At 41.7% G+C, this 20,216-nt stretch overlaps 1 protein-coding gene across 1 annotated transcript; it reads left to right on the top strand.

Annotated features, from left to right (window-relative positions):
* Positions 1-1,521: 1,521 nt before the first annotated feature.
* On the top strand, positions 1,522-18,847 carry LOC133620981 (uncharacterized). Its single transcript, XM_061982709.1, has 3 exons — positions 1,522-1,941; positions 12,587-12,832; positions 17,330-18,847. Exons 1-3 carry the CDS (start codon positions 1,824-1,826, stop codon positions 18,697-18,699), a joined length of 1,734 nt encoding a protein of 577 aa, XP_061838693.1. The 5' UTR covers positions 1,522-1,823; the 3' UTR covers positions 18,700-18,847.
* Positions 18,848-20,216: the final 1,369 nt, after the last annotated feature.

Genomic DNA, 20,216 nt, shown 5'->3' with positions numbered 1-20,216 from the left:
TGGGACACCTATCGACTAACATTTCACTGCATTGACAACTAATAGGCTCGTTTCCACCTCAGAAACTTTAACAGGAACTTACCCGGTACTAAAAAAAGGTACTAACCAAATTTAAGAAGGGACTCAAATAACTGACAAAATAAATGTGCATATAAGTATGTTGTCCTAAAATAAATAAACTGAATTAATAACAAATCCTTCTTAAGTAAACTGTCAAAATTAAAGTTTAAATAAAAATACAGCTTCACCACTTTAGTCATAATTTTTGCGCTTAAGAAACTTTAGCTCCAGACTTCTTCTGTTTGTTTCATATTGCCATTACTGCCACAAGTGGTGGAAAAGTGTGTTACAGCTCAGTACCATACAGACCACAGCGGAGAAAGAGATATTTTTGGGAGGCCCAAAAATGGGTGTCAGCCACCTGTGTGAAGTTATTTAAATGGTTGCAATCTGCACTTTTGCATGATGTACTAGTTACTATGGTCATCTAAGTCACAGCAGCTCAGATGAGGCACCAAGCAGTGTGGGTGGGGAGCGTTTCCACAGAGTGTTTCCAGAGCGGCCAGCCTGAAATGCGGGTGTCAGGGACAGACGCGGAAGGAGATGTTTACAACAAAGTTCCAAAGCTTAGTGATGTATCAGATTGTAGGTGGTTTTTTTTTAGTTTTTTTCACGTTCAGATTTCGCTGTGTATGTTGCATTTTTTGTTGCATTGTCAATCGAGAGGTTGTGTGACGTTCATATGTTGTCAATATTCAGTATTTTATTGTTCATAGTTAATATTGTAAAACCCACATTCTTTATTTTCATGTACATTCTGGGTGTCTCATTCAGTAAAAAAAATTAAAATTCCATTCCGTTTTTAAAGGCGGTCTGTCATAACGTTTTTCGCATTCAAATCAGACATTATTGTGAGGTTTCGGATTAGTGTTTCTAAAAATCAGATGTACCGGCCCCCAGACACATTTTTTTACCTCTAAATTTGGCCCCCCGAGTCAAAATAATTGCCCAGGCCTGTTATAGGCCACCGTGCAGCCCAGATCATCATAAGTTCATGTCATTTTTTTCATCTCTTCAGAAGACTAACTTATTAAAAACGTTTGTTCTGCTCGCTCTTGTTATGACTTTCAATAAATGGAATGAAGACACGCAATTGAGAGGAGAGATGAAGAATTGTAAACATATGAGACACAGAACTGACCTGCAGAGCTTGTAGAGGTCTTAATTAAAAAAAAAAAAATCATAGTGTAAACGGTGATAAGTACCTGTACAAGACACCATTTATATGTATTATTTTTGTCTTAAAAGAAATATAAGGAAACGTCCTACTCTTTGTGAATCTCATTCAAAGGCTTAAAACATTCTCATATATTGTCCTCTTTTTCTCGTATGTATGCTTTAATATTGCTCCCATTTTGTACAGTGATTGCACTGATATGTTATATATGATATATACATGTTTATATGCAAATAAATGTCTGGTAAAGAGAAAGAAAAAAAAAAAGTTGACCGGAAGTCCCATGTTGCGCATGCGTGGATTTATCGGGTCTTCTGACAGCATACAGTGCATTTTGGTTTTAGTCTGCGTTAATCTTTAATTTCTACATTTTTATTTAGTTGTTTATCGTATGAAAAACTACAATCGATTAATTCGTCATGTCAGGATAATCCTGACTCGTCTCAGTGAACTTTGAAGCTTCGTAGTCTATCCTAGCGTGCTAGTTAGTTTAGCTTGTTAGCTGCTATCAGAGAGACGTGGAAGTTATCAATGCATCGCTAAGCAGAGATCAAGTGTGAGTGTAAAGTGTTGTGATTGTGTGAACATGTGCGAAAGAACGATAGCAGAGTACGAGGAGGAACTTCGTCCAGAGGAGAAGGAGCGACAACATCAACTACTGGACGCTGTTTTCAAGAAACATCAAGTTGTGTTACACAGAACCGGTTTGTTTACTTCTTACTCTCAATCAATCAATCAATCAATTCCTTTATTGTCATTGTCATAATAACACTTAAGTCATACATGAACAACAAGATTTTGTTTGAGCTTTGTCCAGCGGCATAGAAACTGCATTGATGTGCAGGTTGACAATAGTTTACATTATAGCATTGTAGCATTGGCAGGAAGATCGCGATAAGAGGGACGTGGGGGTGGGAACAGTCAGATGTCTGATCAATCAATGTCAATCAATGTTTATTTGTATAGCCCTAAATCACAAGTGTCTCAAAGGGCTGCACAAGCCACAACGACATCCTCGGTACAGAGCCCACATAAGGGCAAGGAAAAACTCACTCCAGTGGGACGTCGATGTGAATGACTATGAGAAACCTTGGAGAGGACCGCATTTGTGGGTAACCCCCCCCCCCCCCCCTCTAGGGGAGACCGAATGCAATGGATGTCGAGTGGGTCTGACATAATATTTTGAGAGTCCAGTCCATAGTGGATCCAACATAATAGTAAGAGTCCAGTCCATAGTGGGGCCAGCAGGACACCATCCCGAGCGGAGACGAGTCAGCAGCGCAGAGATGTTCCCAACCGATGCACAGGCGAGCGGTCCACCCCGGGTCCCGACTCTGGACAGCCAGCACTTCATCCATGGCCACCGGACCTGTGTCTCTCCCCCCCCCCCCCCCCCCCCCCCCCCCCTCCACAAGGGAGAGGGGAGCAGAGGAGAAAAGAAAAGAAACGGCAGATCAATTGGTCTAAAAGGGGGGTCTATTTAAAGGCTAGAGTATACAAATGAGTTTTAAGATGGGACTTAAATGCTTCTACTGAGGTAGCATCTCTAACTGTTACCGGGAGGGCATTCCATAGTACTGGAGCTCGAATACAAAACGCTCTATAGCCCACAGACTTTTTTGGGGCTCTGGGAATCACTAATAAGCCGGAGTTCTTTGAACGCAGATTTCTTGCCGGGACATATGGTACAATACAATCAACAAGATAGGACGGAGCTAGACCGTGTAGTATTTTATACGTAAGTAGTAAAACCTTAAAGTCGCATCTTAAGTGCACAGGAAGCCAGTGCAGGTGAGCCAGTATAGGCGTAATATGATCAAACTTTCTTGTTCTTGTCAAAAGTCTAGCAGCCGCATTTTGTACCAATTGTAATCTTTTAATGCTAGACATAGGGAGACCCGAAAATAATACGTTACAGTAGTCGAGACGAGACGTAACGAACGTATGAATAATGATCTCAGCGTCGCTAGTGGATAAAATAGAACGAATTTTAGCGATATTACGGAGATGAAAGAAGGCCGTTTTAGTAACACTCTTAATGTGTGACTCAAACGAGAGAGTTGGGTCGAAGATAATACCCAGATTCTTTACTGAGTCGCCTTGTGTAATTGTTTGGTTGTCAAATGTTAAGGTGGTATTGTAGCGGTAAAGTCCTATACTATTACTGCTACTGGTTGCCGAATATAACTGAAGCTAGTTTAGACGTGTGCAGCTGGCTAATAATTGATGTCCAGAATTGTGTCCATGTTTAACACACATATTTATTAATATACAGTCACGTAAATCAAACTCACTTGGTAACAAAAACGGAAAATAAACGGGAACAAACAAATCATAGCCTGGCACAGTCAAAAACTGTTGCGCCTCCACTCAGCAACACCTGAGCAAGATCCCAGCCCCTCCCTAAGTAGACTGGAACTTGGCCTTGAGCCAACCCCTTTAATGACGTCATACATTTGACGGACAAAAACAGTAAATGGCTCTAACACACCAGCCCCTAATTGCTACTGGCGTGATGAACAGAGCAATTGAATTAAAAATAAATACATACAAATAGAGCCATAACACCAAAACAAAACCTTTTTTCTTTGGTTTTCATGTTCCCTTTTGCAATAATGCAATTATTTTACTCCATACCTTCACATAGAAGGCATATCGTTATTGGTCTTTCGATTATGCTCGTTTTGGTTTGCAGACTGAGCGTACAAGGCCTTTCCTATCAGGAAAGGTTACCAGTATTCTTCTAAGTATCCAACTTCCTCTTGGTGCTGAAGCATCCTTTTTCATTTGTCCACGTTTGTCGCTCTTGTAGCAACGGTAAATACTCGCGAATCCACCTTTTCCAAAAAAGGTCAGCGATATAGACTCTGCCTCCATCTTCTCTTTGAGTACAGATCCTTTTTTTCTTTCTGCTTCCAAACTTTGAGTCTTGCTTTTTCCATTTCTCTCTTTTCCTTCTCCTCGTGTTGCTGCTGGAGAAGTGCTTGCTCCAAGCCTCTTTGTCTTTCTAGCTCTAGAGATCTCTCTCTGGCCAGAGCTTGCTCTCGCTCTTCCTGCTTTTTGGCCAAGCCATGTTCTCTCCTGCCTCTCCTTTTCCAAAGCAAGTTTTTTCTCCCACTGCAAAGCTTTTCTTGCTCCTCTTTTTCAATGCGGAAGCTTTGAGTCCACTCATAGGACTTTTGGGCTGATCGTGTTCCGCCAATGCTCTGGTTGGTAAGCGGTTCCTCCAACCTGTTAACGATGGTGTGGTTAACAGTAACTGTGGGGCTCCCATTATGCTGGTTGTTGCCTTGTATTGGCCCATTAATTACCCACCCCAGTAGGGTTCTGACAGCATAGGGTCCGTCTCCATGGCTGTTAATCACCTCCCATGGTTCCATTAACTTGGAAGCGTTAGTACCAATTAACAGATCCACGTTGGCAGTTAGTCGAGGGATTTTGATGCCTTTGAGGTAAGGCCACTTATCTAGCTCTGCTTCACTGATCAGATTGTTAGTACCCACAGGCATCTGCATTTGAGTGAACATATCGGGAAGCTCAAAAAACTTACTGCCAGCAAGATTAGAGATTTTCAGGCCATTTACAACGCTGCCAGGGACCGCCTTACTGTGCCCCATGGTGCGCAAGTGGACTCTTGTTCTTCGGCCTTCTGTATTCAGCCTGTTCAGTAGTTGTTCAGAACAGAAGGTCCCTGTGCTTCCTGGATCTAGGAAAGCGTATGTCTGGACTATCTTGCTGCCCTTTGAGCACTTCACTTGAACGGGCAGGATAGGTAAAATTCCATAGTTGCCAGCCCCTGTATGGCCACAAGTTGATGATGTAGTGCAAATCTTTGCTTCTATTTTTGGCAGATGGCTATTTCCTCCACTTTCCAGATGCCTCCTTTCAATATGTAGCACTTCGGGATGTGTCTTGTTGCAGTAAGAGCAAGTGATGCGCCTGTCGCAACTCTTGCTCAGGTGCCCTGTGCACAGGCAACCAAAACACAAGCCTTTTTCTTTTAAAAAGTTCAGCTTTTCCCTGTGCGCCTTCTTTCCCAGTATTGGACAGTGCTCCAATGCATGTTCTCTTTTACAATAAAGACAGGAAATAGAGTTTGTCTTGGAGAAGTAGATGCCTCTGTTAACAAACTTATCCAGGTGTGTATCCGATTTAGGTTCAGTGGCAACTGCCACCTGAGTTGCGAAACTGCTTCTTCTGAACTGTGATTTTCTTTGATGCATAGGCTTGGGTTTGGTTATTGTTTTATTTTTGAGGAATGTCCTGAATGTCACCAAAGACAGGATCTGAAGCAATTCTGACCTGCTGTTCAATAAATTTCACAATGTCTATGAAACAAGCACGTCGCTTTTGTGTGTCAACAATGTCAGCTGCTTTTCCTCTCCACTGGTCCCTTAATTTGTAAGGAAGCTTTTGTATGAGCATCTTCATGCTAGCTGGAATATTGAGCTCGTCCAAGTATTGCAGCTCTTCCATCGCATTGGAGCATTCTCGCAAGTAGAGTGCAAAAGCTTGGAGATTTTTTACATCCTCAGATTTGATGTTTGGCCAAACCATGATTTTGTCCAGGTAGGCTGCTGTTATTTTTGAAGGATTTCCGAAGTGTTCCCTTAGTAGGCATTTTGCTGTAGCATAGCCTCTCTCTGTAGGCATATAGAGGCAACTGCGCACCAAATCTCTCGGCTGTCCTTTGGTAAACTGCTCCAGATAATATAAGCAGTCACCACAATCATTGGTTTTTGCCTCTACACAATGCTCAAATGCTTTTATGAAAGCCTGAAACTGCAATGGGTCACCTTCAAAAACCGGAATGTGTCTGTGTGGAAGTAATTGGGAGGTTTGTGCTTGAACCAGGAGTGCCATCATTTCATTTTGCCTTTGTAATATAGTGTGGAATTCACCTGGTATTGTGTTATTGCCTTGAAATGATTGAGCTGCTTGAGGTAAATGTTGCCTTGATTGGTTTTCCACAGGATCCAAAGTTGATGAGCGAAGTGTTTTGTTTGGTTGAGGGTGTGAATGAACCTTGTTTGGGGCATTCTTGGCTGTGTGAAGCTCTGAAGGAGCAGCTTTAACAGACTGATGAAGTTGTTGTACAGGCACTTTTCTCAATGTTGTCCCTTGCCTATAATAGGACTCCATTTCATCAGACTTTTTGCTCCTGCCAGAAACACTGGCTTCATGGAGGACAGACAATTTAGCATTGTGGGCTGCTATTTCAGCATCCAACTCCATTTGCTCCCTTTTCCTCCTTAAGGCCTCTGTTTGTTCCTCCTGTTCCCTCTTTAGAGCTGCTGCCTGCTCATCTTGTCTCCTCTTTAGAGCTGCTGCGTGCTCATCTTGTCTCCTCTTTAGAGCTGCTGCCTGCGCCTCCAATGCATGAATGTCTTTTAAAGCAATAGCACGGGCAATAAGTGCTGCCTTATCTGCCTGTGCTATTATGCGAGCAGAAGAAGTGGAAGACATTTTGCTTTTGTTTGAGGCTGTGGAATTATTGAGCTTTGATAAGACATTGGATTGAACATTTGAAATGCTGTCATGGGGTTGTACACTTTCATTTTCAAAACCATCAACAGCAGAACCATCATTTTCAACTTCATCATTTTGAGAATACATCAACCTGTCAACCTTGTCAATAAAACCATCAAAATTCAACATTTTTACTTTGTACCATGTCTCATGTTTAGTACACTCATCATCTGGCAACAGAGACAACAAAGTTTTGTGCACTTTTCTGGTTTCATGATAAAAACCCATAAACCTGCTAAATTCCTCCCTTAGCTCATGTGAACGTGTTTCGTCATTTAACAGGGCAATGGCCCCCTCTTTCAGCGTTGATAGTCTTTGCAACTTTGATTTTCTTTCCCCCTGCAAACTTTCAATTTTGTGACCTAGAGCTTTGGGTGCCATTTTTACCACACGTTTTTTCCCTTCAACCCCTTGCCCAACATTGTCACGTTCAGCCACATTGTCCTCCTGTGGCTTTTTATGTTCGTCAGCGCACATTTGTGCTCCCTCCTCCTCCATTTGGAAAAGTCAAAGTTTTTCGAACCGCGCGCAAGTCAAGTCAAATAGTCACCAATGCATTGGATTTTTTCAATATTTGTGTGCACACATTTTAACAATGGCCGTTTTGTTTTTGTTTATGTCGGCGCGCCGCTAAAACATACCACACAGGTGTAGGACGGGCTCAAGTCAACGCTGCTCCGCGTCCTCCTTTACGCACAGCACGCATGCGCGAGGCTTGGCTCGGTGGGATGATCTGCTGCTGCTGCTGGCTGCTGTCCCCAATGAGCGACCCTGTAGCTCTCCAGTGGGACTCGTAGCTGTCGATGCAGAGCTTGATTGCAGAAGGTCTCCGCCGCTTCGCCGATCCGTTTCCTCCGCCGCCGATCACCAAACAAACGCTGACAGCGGCCCGTGCGTTCCTCTTCCAAAACGAGCCTCGTAGCTTGTTGCTTCCCAATCAACAACTCGCGTTCCGATGAGGCAGTTTTTGACTAAGTGTAGCGGTAAAGTCCTATACTATTACTGCTACTGGTTGCCGAATATAACTGAAGCTAGTTTAGACGTGTGCAGCTGGCTAATAATTGATGTCCAGAATTGTGTCCATGTTTAACACACATATTTATTAATATACAGTCACGTAAATCAAACTCACTTGGTAACAAAAACGGAAAATAAACGGGAACAAACAAATCATAGCCTGGCACAGTCAAAAACTGTTGCGCCTCCACTCAGCAACACCTGAGCAAGATCCCAGCCCCTCCCTAAGTAGACTGGAACTTGGCCTTGAGCCAACCCCTTTAATGACGTCATACATTTGACGGACAGAAACAGTAAATGGCTCTAACAGGTATTATTAAATAAATGTTGGTGTTTAGCAGGACCGATAATCAGCATTTCCGTTTTCTTGGCGTTGAGTTGCAAGAAGTTAGCAGACATCCAGTGTTTAATTTCATTAAGACACGCCTCCAGCTGACTACAATCCGGCGTGTTGGTCAGCTTTAGGGGCATGTAGAGTTGGGTGTCATCAGCATAACAGTGAAAGCTAACACCGTATTTGCGTATGATGTCACCTAGCGGCAGCATGTAAATACTAAAGAGTGCAGGGCCAAGAACCGAACCCTGAGGAGCTCCGCACGTTACCTTAACATAGTCCGAGGTCACATTATTAAGGGAGACGCACTGCATCCTGTCAGTAAGATAAGAGTTAAACCACGACAAGGCTAAGTCTGACATACCAATACGTGTTTTGATACGCTCTAATAAAATATTATGATCGACGGTATCGAAAGCAGCGCTAAGATCAAGAAGCAGCAACATAGATGACGCATCAGAATCCATCATTAGCAGTAGATCATTAGTCATTTTTGCGAGGGCTGTCTCCGTAGAGTGATTTTCCCTGAAATCGGATTGAAAAGGTTCACAGAGATTGTTAGACACTAAGTGTTCATTTAGCTGCTGTGCGGCAATTTTTTCGAGGATTTTCAAAATAAAGGGAAGGTGGGACACCGGTCGGTAGTTTACCATGAGGTCAGGATTGAGGTTAGGTCTTTTGAGCAGAGGATGAATAACCGCTTTCTTGAATGCTAGGGGAACAGTGCCGGAGGAAAGTGATACGTTTGATGGACCTAATAATACAAAAAGCTCCTTGATAAGTTTCCCAGGAAGTGGGTCAAGTAAACATGTTGTTTGTTTTATCCCACTTACACGCCGTAATAGTTCCTCTAATGTTATTTCATCAAAAAGAGAGAGACTATTTTGTATTGCAGTATCCGTCGTATATACACTTGTATCTGTGTTAATAGAACCCAGTTGTAGCTGGGATGCGTTGTCTTTAATCTCCTTTCTAATGAGTTCAATTTTCTTATTAAATAAATTCATAAAGTCATCTGCCGAGTGGGTGGAGCTATTGAGAGGAGTCCCTTGTTGGGTTAGCGATGCTACTGTACTAAACAAAAATTTAGGGTCGTTTTTGTTGAGGCGGATGAGATTTGAGTAATATTTAGCTTTAGCTAAGGTAAGCATGCGTTTATACGATATTAAACTATCACTCCATGCTTGGTGGAAAACCTCAAGCTTAATTGCGCGCCATTTGCGTTCCAACTTTCTACATGATAATTTATGAGCTCTAGTTTCTTCTGTAAACCATGGGGTGCGCCTTTTAGGGGCCCTTTTTTGTTTTAGCGGTGCTATACTATCAATGGTTTCGCGCAGGGCAAACCATGGGTGTTACGTTGATGTTGCAGTAATGCAATGTCCAGAGCACAATTATTGAGGTGGTGAAGAGTAAGGTAATAAGATGGTCCGGGGCAGCAAAGGGGCAGGCTGTTCATTTAGCAGTCTCACAGCCTGGGGATACAGACTGTGAGACATTCTGGTAGTCCTGGCGCGAATCGATCTATACCTTCTTCCAGAGGGTAGCAGGTTGAAGAAGCCATGTGCTGGGTGGTATCTGTCCTTCAGGATGTTGTGTACTCTCACATGTTTACTAACTTTATATTTGATTATTAACACTATTATCAAATATGTTGTCTGTAGGAAGGTGAATTGTCTTGAAATGCCCCGAATTTCCACTGAATGCGGAAGGGCCGCGGACCGGCTCATGCGCGCCGGCGGACTCTTTGTGTTTTTATTCAAGTCAATCCGACCAATCTAAATCTATGAGCCTGAATTGATTAAGCCTACTCTGATTAGAGGCGAAATGTATTTTAAGACAAACCAAACAGTCCAGGTTTGGTTGGTAGAGCGGCCGTGCCAGCAACTTCAGGGTTGCAGGTTCGATCCCTGCTTCCGCCAGCCTAGTCACTGCCGTTGTGTCCTTGGGCAAGACACTTTACCCACCTGCTCCCAGTGCCACCCACACTGGTTTAAAAATGTAACTTAGATATTTGTTTCCACAATGAAAAGCACTTTGAGTCACTAGAGAAAAGCGCTATATAAATATAATTCACTTCACTTCACACAGTCCATGAACTTGCCGTGACCCAACTTTAAATCACTTATTTCGGTCCAGTTGTCCAACGCTCTCACGGTGTATTCATTGTGTATTTATAAATGGTTAATTTGTATAGGGGGGCAGCATGGTGGTAGAGGGGTTAGTGTGTCTGCTTCACAATACGAAGGTCCTGAGTTCAATCCCGGGCTCTGGATCTTTCTGTGTGGAGTTTGCATGTTCTCCCTGTGACTGCGTGGGTTCCCTCCAGGTACTCTGGCTTCCTCCCACCTCCAAAAACATGCACCTGGGGAAAGGTTGATTGGCAACACTAAAATTGGCCCTAGTGTGTGAATGTGAGTGTGAATGTTGTCTGTCTATCTGTGTTGGCCTTGCGATGAGGTGGCGACTTGTCCAGGGTGTACCCCGCCTTCTGCCCGAATGCATCTGAGATAGGCTCCAGCGACCCCCCGCGACCCCGAACAAGCGGTAGAAAATGGATGGATGGATAATTTATATAGGCTAGTAAGGTAAAGTTTTGTACCGGACAAGTTTCGGCTACCTTGCTTCTGCAGCCTTCATCAGAGGTGTCACGTGATGTTAGCGTGATGTCGTCTGTGATGTGTTATATGGATTTTTCCATTCCACCACCTCAGGTGGAATGGAAAAATCCTTATAACACCTGGTGTGCACCGGGGGGTAGGGCGGGGCGCCACCTGTCGTCTGGATGTTTACCAAACGTGACACCACTGATGAAGGCTGCAGAAGCAAGGTAGCCGAGACTTGTCAGGTACAAAACTTTACCTTACTAGCCTATATAAATTAACCATTTATAAATATTAGAGATGTCGATAAATGCGTTAAAATGTAATATCGGAAATTATCTGTATCGTTTTTTTATTATCGGTATCGTTTTTTTATTTATTTTTTTTTTTTTATTATTTTTTAAATTAAATCAACATAAAAAACACAAGATACACTTACAATTAGTGCACCAACCCAAAAAACCTCCCTCCCCCATTTACACTCATTCACACAAAAGGGTTGTTTCTTTCTGTTATTAATATTCTGGTTCCTACATTATATATCAATATATATCAATACAGTCTGCAAGGGATACAGTCCGTAAGCACACATGATTGTGCGTGCTGCTAGTCCACTAATAGTACTAACCTTTAACAGTTAATATGACTAATTTTCATTAATTACTAGTTTCTATGTAACTGTTTTTATATTGTTTTACTTTCTTTTTTATTCAAGAAAATGTTTTCAATTTATTTATCTTATTTTATTAAAAATGTTTAAAAGTACCTTATCTTCACCATACCTGGTTGTCCAAATTAGGCATAATAATATGTTAATTCCACGACTGTATATATCGGTTGATATCGGTATCGGTTGATATTGGTATCGGTAATTAAAGAGTTGTACAATATCGGAATATCGGATATTGGCAAAAAGCCATTATCGGACATCCCTAATTAATACACATCAGTAGGATAAATGAACCTCTTCAACATGTATTCATTGTGTTTATCTCCTTCTGGCAGACTGTAAGCCATTTCTTAAAGCGTTCCTATTCTGCCAAAAAGGCAGTGAATATGATGGACTGCTTGTTTTTACACAGTATTTATGAGAGGTTGATGTTCCTCTGTTTGTATCAACATGTTTACACAAAACTCACACAGTCACCAAATATATTTGACATTGTAATCAATATAATTCATAGTTTCATGGCGAATTTCACTTCCTGATTCTGACCTACATGCATCAATAAGTGAAAGTAAACATTTATTGTCAATCATTTTTCAATAAGCAAAGTAGTCAACAGTTGATTTATGAAAAGAACATAAAGGTGAATGACTTTCCTTCAGCGTGTCGTAGATGGTCTCCAAGTGAATGTGGGAGCTGTGCTCTAAATGGACATACTCCATAAAAACACCACTTAGTAAAACATGATTTGTAAGAGTTTCTTTTGGCCCAGCCAAGAAAATCACTTAGACGATAAACTTGACTGTATGACAAAAACATGTTAGGAATGTTTTTAAGCATTTTTGAGAATTTTATTTTATTTCCATGATATTTAACTAATGGTGAGGACTATACCATTGCAATGTTAAAGTTAGAAATAAGGCTTAGGTGTATTAGACAAACATGTATACAGAAAAAAAAAATGGTTACTCACTTACTTCTGATTTGTCTTTTAGGAATGTTTTAAACTATGCTGGCTAGTCCCTAAAATCACTTATTTCTGGGACAAAATAAACTATTTCCCATGTTTTTATTAGTTGTTTAGTTACACACATTTAACACAACACACACAAGAAGACAACTAATCTCATTGGGTTAACAGTGTCAGTCAAAAACTATTTATATTCTTGCTTAATCTTATTTACTTATTTACCCAACAGATGTCCAGCAGCCCCCCCACATTAAGGAGGAAGATCCACATCGCCTTAATGTAAAACAGGAAGAGGAGGAGCCACAGCCATCCCACTTTAAAGAAGAAGAGGAAGTGTGGATCAGTCAGGAGGTAGAGTCTCCTCTAGGGCAGGAGGAGGCTGATCTCACCAAGTTTCCACTGACTGTTGTCTCTGTGAAGACTGAAGACCATGAAGACAAACCACCTGAGTCCTCACAGCTTCATCACAGTTCAAGTAGGCACAACATCCACATATCATCTAATACAGTGTTTGTAACACATGTTCATTCAGGGACCACAGTTATGACTAAAGGTGTAGATATACCTGCTTTTTATCTCCACATTCACGTAACATAAGAGCTCAATGAGCAATGCTGCTATATTTGCCAATGCAGAGCGTGACAATTCAGATCTTACAATACAGCAAATGCTAAATGAACAACGCAAATTGTGTCAGAATGAAACGATTAGTGATATAATTACTGATCCAACTCAGACATCTGATAACAGGTGGACAAAAAAAAAACCTCGGTTTGAACCATTTTTTGTTGACGTGCGGGGACACCGCCGTTATGAATCAGTTTTTTTTTGTTTGTTTTAATCCGATCCTCCTCAATAGACTCTTGTCCATTGGCATCATCAACACTGTTCCTACAGATCAAATCCTTTAAATCCGAACATTCCGCAGTCACAACAGGGATCTGTCTTGTACCCCCTTCTCTTCATCACTTACCTCCCCCCTTGGCCATATCTTTTGTAAATTTAAAGGGGAACATTATCACAATTTCAGAATGGTTAAAACCATTAAAAATCAGTTCCCAGTGGCTTATTTTATTTTTCGAAGTTTTTTTCAAAATTTTACCCATCACGCAATATCCCTAAAAAAAGCTTCAAAGTGCCTGATTTTAACCATCGTTATATACACCCGTCCATTTTCCTGTGACGTCACATAGTGATGCCAATACAAACAAACATGGCGCATAGAACAGCAAGCTATAGCGACATTAGCTCGGATTCAGACTCGGATTTCAGCGGCTTAAGCGATTCAACAGATTACGCATGTATTGAAACGGATGGTTGTAGTGTGGAGGCAGGTAGCGAAAACGAAATTGAAGAAGAAACTGAAGCTATTGAGCCATATCGGTTTGAACCGAATGCAAGCGAAACCGACGAAAACGACACGACAGCCAGCGACACGGGAGAAAGCGAGGACGATCTAACCAACGATTGGTGTGTGTTTGTTTGGCATTAAAAGAAACTAACAACTATGAACTAGGTTTACAGCATATGAAATACATTTGGCAACAACATGCACTTTGAGAGTGCAGACAGCCCATTTCAGGCGCGCTAAGAACATATATTTTTCCACGATTTCAGCATTTTAAATGTGCTGTTTTTGTCCAGTAAGATACATACTAGCCTACAGTTACAGCTGAAGTGACCGATTAAAAAGATTTTAACTATTTTTTGTCATTTTTCCATGTGCAATCAATCTTCACTGGAAAAAATGGCATCCCTTCATCCCTGAAACTAACTATCTGTTTTTCTGGCATCACTGGCACCATTATGAGCTAAATTCATAAGCTAAATCATCATAAGCTAAATTATTGGTAAACACTGTTTATGTATAATAATTTACGTAAAACCGCGAGTAATGAATAAAGTTTTCATCAATTAATATATACTGTAGACATACCTTCATCCGCTCTCTTTTCCTTAAAGCTGATCTGTCCAGTTTTGGAGTTGATGTCAGCAGGCCAGGGAAGCTAGGGTCGATATTCTTCTCTTGATTATCTTCGGTGGTATAAGGGACGGTAGAAGCGGTGTGAGCATCGTCTCGCTCGTCTGCGGGAACAAACTGCCGCCATTGCTTGCCGTGCTACCGAGGTCCTTTGTCCCTCACACACTCCGGCAGATTCAATGGGGGTCTGGCGGCAGATTTCTTTGTATGCATCTGCTTTGAGTGTCGCAGGATATCCACACATTCTTGCCATCTCTGTTGTAGCATAGCTTTCGTCGGTAAAGTGTGCGGAACAAACGACTGGCCATTTCGTCGGCTTTCCCCACACCCTCGTATTTTGAACAAATTTCATCCAATTTCTTGCCACTTTCGCATCTTTGGGCCACTGGTGCATCTTGAATCCGTCCCTGTTCGTGTTGTTACACCCTCCGACAACACACCGACGAGGCATGATGTCTCCAAGATACGGAAAACAGTCGAAAAAACGGAAAATAACAGAGCTGATTTGACTCGGTGTTTGTAATGTGTTTGAGAAAATGGCGGATTGCTTCCCGATGTGACGTCACGTTGTGACGTCATCGCTCCGAGAGCGAATAATAGAAAGGCGTTTAATTCGCCAAAATTCACCCATTTAGAGTTCGGAAATCGGTTAAAAAAATATATGGTCTTTTTTCTGCAACATCAAGGTATATATTGACGCTTACATAGGTCTGGTGATAATGTTCCCCTTTAACATCCACTTTCACTGCTATGCTGATGACACCCAGCTCTACCTCTCTACCAAGCCCGATGCCACACTTCCACCCTTTTCCCTCACCTCCTGCTTATTTAGAGTAAAATCCTGGTTCACCTCAAACTTCCTCTTCGTCTTCTTCAAAAGGGTCACCTGACCACTGTGACGTGTTGCCTATCAGCTGTTTTTATAGGCGTGGCCAACCGGCAAAACTCCCACAATGCAACTTTAAAGAAAAGGAAAGACAGGCTATCGTTAGACTCAAAAATACGAAACTATCACCATTATACCAGCAGACAAAGGAAGAACTACAGTAATAATGGACACGGATGCATATGAAAAACAAATGGAAACAATTCTGAGAGATTACAACACACATGAGATAGTAAACACAAAGGAAAAGAAAAAAATGCTCAAGACTCTCCTCACACCATTAGTCGAAAGCAAAAAATAAAAATAAAAAAGATGTTTTGATATCCACAGCAAATATCAGCCTAAGAATTTTCGGCACCCCCAACATTGACAAAAAAAGATTCTCCACTATGTCCAATAGCAGACAGTATAGGTTCCGTTACATATCAATTATCAAAAGCGCTCATTGAAATAATAAAACAGCTCCTTGGCCTCACAGAATACCACTGCAATAATTCAATTCAGTAGATGTCACCCTGCACATCGTCAATAAACGCAACACAAAAGACAGGACTCTAAAAGCAAGAACAAACCTGAACTGAATTTTGTAAATTTAACTTTTTTTTCATGTTCTACTATGTCAGGGGTCGGCAACCTTTACAAGTCAAAGAGCCATTTTGACCAGTTTCACAAATTAAAGAAAACAATGGGAGCCGCAAAAATATTTTGAAATTTTAAATGAAATAACACTGCATACAAAGTTTTTTTTTTGCTTTGTGTTGTATAAACTAGGTGTCTTAGACACGCTGCCCACACCTTTATATGGAATTTTGATAGCTGGTGCGGCACGCGGATTTTGATCGATTGGCGCTTGTCAGCGTCATGCGTACCGTGATGGTACAGCATTTAGCAACTACTACCAACAGCGTGCCTGATCAGCCACACGTCGTATGGGCTTTCGCATGCTCACGTAGGTGACAGCAAAGCATACTTGTTCAACAACCACACAGGTTACACTGACGGTGGCGGTATAAAAAAAACTTTAACACTCTTACTAATAATGCGCCACACTGTGAACCCACACCAAACAAGAATGACAAACACATTTCGGGAGAACATCTGCACCGTAACACAACATAAACACAACAGGACAAATACCCAGAATCCCATGCAGCCCTAACTCTTCTGGGATACATTATACACCCCCGCTACCTAACCCCGCCCACCTCAACCGACGTACAGAGAGAGAGGGGGGGGGGGGGTGATGTGTGAGGGAGCAGGGTTGGGGTGGTGGCGGGGTTTGGTGGTAGCGGGGGTGTATAATGTAGCCCGGAAGAGTCAGGGCTGCATGGGATTCTGGGTGTTTGTTATGTTGTGTTTATGTTGTGTTAAGGTGCAGATGTTCTCCCGAAATGTGTTTGTCATTCTTGTTTGGTTTTGGTTCAAATTGTGGCGCATTATTAGTAAGAGTGTTAAAGTTGTTTTATATGGCCACCGTCAGTGTAACCTGTGTGGCTGTTGAACAAGTATGCTTTGCTGTCACGTACGTGTGCAAGCAGAAGATGTATATTGTATAACAAGTGTTGGGCTGGCACGCTGTTAATACAGACTGTAGAGGGCGCCAAATGTTGTACCATCATGGCACGCCCTTATTATAGTTGTAAGGGTGATAATCGGTTAATATATATCCCGGGAGTTATCTGCGAGAGGCACTGAAATCCGGAAGTCTCACGGGAAAATTGGGGGGTTCAGCAAGTAAGCTGCTGAGCCGCATCAGGAAGTCTCACGGGAAAATTGGGGGGTTCAGCAAGTAAGCTGCTGAGCCGCATCAGAGTGATCAAAGAGCCGCGGGTTGCCGACCCCTGTACTATGTCCTTTGCGTGCACGAGCAGTCGTCTCGTTTGTATGTAAGGTTTTACTGCTCTGTTTATTTAGTTTTTTTTTTTACATAATTTGTTATATTGCTTCTGTTATTCCCTGATGTACGGTATGGTTATGACAGCTTGAATGTCAACGTGGTGACTGATGACATTATCAGAACACATGCTGGTGCAGGACAATGTCTCATGTGAGTGAGAGAAGTTGGACTTTTCTAAAGCATGTGTTTGCCTTCTTGTGTCCGTCAGACGTCTGTGAAAAACATCTTCTCCCTGAACAGCCGGAGTGGACCTCCAGGATGGAACAGGAGGATCCACGGCCCCCCTATATTAGAGAGTACGAGAACTCACAGCCGCCCCACATTAAAGAGGAAGAAGAGGAACACAGCGACTATCTTGAAGGACTGGAGGAGGTTGATGTCACCAAGATGCCATTAACTGGTGTGATTGTGAAGAGTGAAGATGATGAGGTCAAAGATGAAAGTGAGGACAAGAGAGAGGTGGAGCCTCCAAGCAGCAGCTCAAGTCAACACATGACAACAGAAGCTGATGGAGACCACTGTGGAGGATCACAAGCAGACAAGATCTTAGCTCCACTATCAGATAATGACGACACAACGTCACACTCTCTTGACACTAATGATGAAGACTCTAAAGCTGATAAGACATGTCACACTGACAACACACACTTTACATGTTCTCACTGTGACAAAACTTTTAAACACCGTCGTAATTTGACAATACACCAAAGAATACACACTGGTAAAAAAACATTTTTCTGTTCAATCTGTGCTAAAGGTTTTATACGAAATACTGATTTGAAAGTACACATGATAATACACACTGGTGAAAAATCATTCATGTGCTCAGTTTGCGGTAAAAGATTCTCCCAGAAGGTACATTTGATAGCACACACAAGCATGCACACTGGAGAAAAAACGTTTTCCTGTTCAATCTGTGGTAAAAGTTTTCCACAAAATACTGATTTAAAAGTACACATGAGAACACACACTGGAGACAAACCATTCATGTGCTCAATTTGTAGTAAAAGATTTTCCCAGAAGGCACATTTGATAACGCACACAAGAATACACACTGGAGAAAAACCGTTTTCCTGTTCAATCTGTGGTAGAGGTTTTACACATAAAAGTAATTTGAAAAAACACACGAGAACACACACTTGTGAAGAAACGTATTTCTGTTCAAGCTGCAACAAAAACTTTGCTGACCAATCAGCACTTGTTAGACACAAAAGAATACACACGGGTGAAAAACCTTTTTCATGTTCAGTCTGTGGTAAAGGTTTTGCAAAAAATAAATGTTTGAAAGTACACATGAGAACGCACACTGGTGAAAAACTATATTCCTGTTCAAGCTGCAACAAAAGCTTTGCTGACCACTCAACACTTGTAAGACACATGAGACAACACACTGGTGAAAAACCATTTTCCTGTTCATGTTGTAACAAAAGCTTCTGTTACCGATCAGCATGTGTAAAACACATGAGAACACACACAGGTGAAAAAGTGTTTAATTGCAGTGTGTGTGGTGAAGGATTCTCTTATAAGTACCAGTGTAAGGAACACAAGTGTCCTGGTGAGAACAGTAGCAGTAAATAAAACTGCAGGATTTGGAATCAACTGTCAAACCTTTAGAGGGGAACTGCACTTTTTGGGGGTAATTTTGCCTATCATTCACAATCGTTATGTAAGACAAGAAAACATTGCTCTTTATTTTATTTTTTTGCATTTTAACTCATAAATAAAAGTCAGCTACTGAAACATTGGAGTCAATAGGAGTCTTTCTGCATATGAAGTGCTCTACAAATTTCCAAACACCTCCAATATGTTACATACATGATGTAAATAAATATGTAATATACAAACCCCGTTTCCATATGAGTTAGGAAATTGTGTTAGATGTGAATATAAACGGAATACAAGGATTTGCAAATCATTTTCAACCCATATTCAGTTGAATATGCTACAAAGACAACATATTTGATGTTCAAACTCATAAACTTTTTTTTTTTTTGCGAATAATAATTAACTTAGAATTTCATGGCTGCAACACGTGCCAAAGTAGTTGGGAAAGGGCATGTTCACCACTGTGGTACATAGCCTTTCCTTTTAACAATACTCAGTAAACGTTTGGGAACTGAGGAGACACATTTTTTAAGCTTCTCAGGTGGAATTCTTTCCCATTCTTGCTTGATGTACAGCTTAAGTTGTTCAACAGTCCGGGGGTCTCCGTTGTGGTATTTTAGGTTTCATAATGCGCCACACATTTTCAATGGGAGACAGGTCTGGACTACAGGCAGGCCAGTCTAGTACCCACACTCTTTTACTATGAAGCCACGTCGATGTAACACGTGGCTTGGCATTGTCTTGCTGAAATAAGCAGGGGCGTCCATGGTAACGTTGCTTGGATGGCAACATATGTTGCTCCAAAACCTGTATGTACCTTTCAGCATTACACAGATGTGTAAGTTACCCATGTCTTGGGCACTAATACACCCCCATACCATCACAGATGCTGGCTTTTCAACTTTGCGCCTATAACAATCCGGATGGTTCTTTTCCTCTTTGGTCCGGAGGACACGACGTCCACAGTTTCCAAAAACAATTTGAAATGTGGACTCGTCAGACCACAGAACATTTTCCACTTTGTATCAGTCCATCTTAGATGAGCTCAGGCCCAGCGAAGCCGACGGCGTTTCTGGGTGTTGTTGATAAACGGTTTTCGCCTTGCATAGGAGAGTTTTAACTTGCACTTACAGATGTAGCGACCAACTGTAGTTACTGACAGTGGGTTTCTGAAGTGTTCCTGAGCCCATGTGGTGATATCCTTTACACACTGATGTCGCTTGTTGATGCAGTACAGCCTGAGGCATTGAAGGTCACGGGCTTAGCTGCTTACGTGCAGTGATTTCTCCAGATTCTCTGAACCCTTTGATGATATTACGGACCGTAGATGGTGAAATCCCTAAATTCCTTGCAATAGCTGGTTGAGAAAGGTTTTTCTTAAACTGTTCAACAATTTGCTCACGCATTTGTTGACAAAGTGGTGACCCTCGCCCCATCCTTGTTTGTGAATGACTGAGCATTTCATGGAATCTACTTTTATACCCAATCAT

The sequence above is a fragment of the Nerophis lumbriciformis genome, linkage group LG21 (genome assembly GCF_033978685.3).
Source record: "Nerophis lumbriciformis linkage group LG21, RoL_Nlum_v2.1, whole genome shotgun sequence".
NCBI lineage: Eukaryota > Metazoa > Chordata > Actinopteri > Syngnathiformes > Syngnathidae > Nerophis > Nerophis lumbriciformis.
This window is presented reverse-complemented; position numbering and strand designations above follow the sequence as displayed.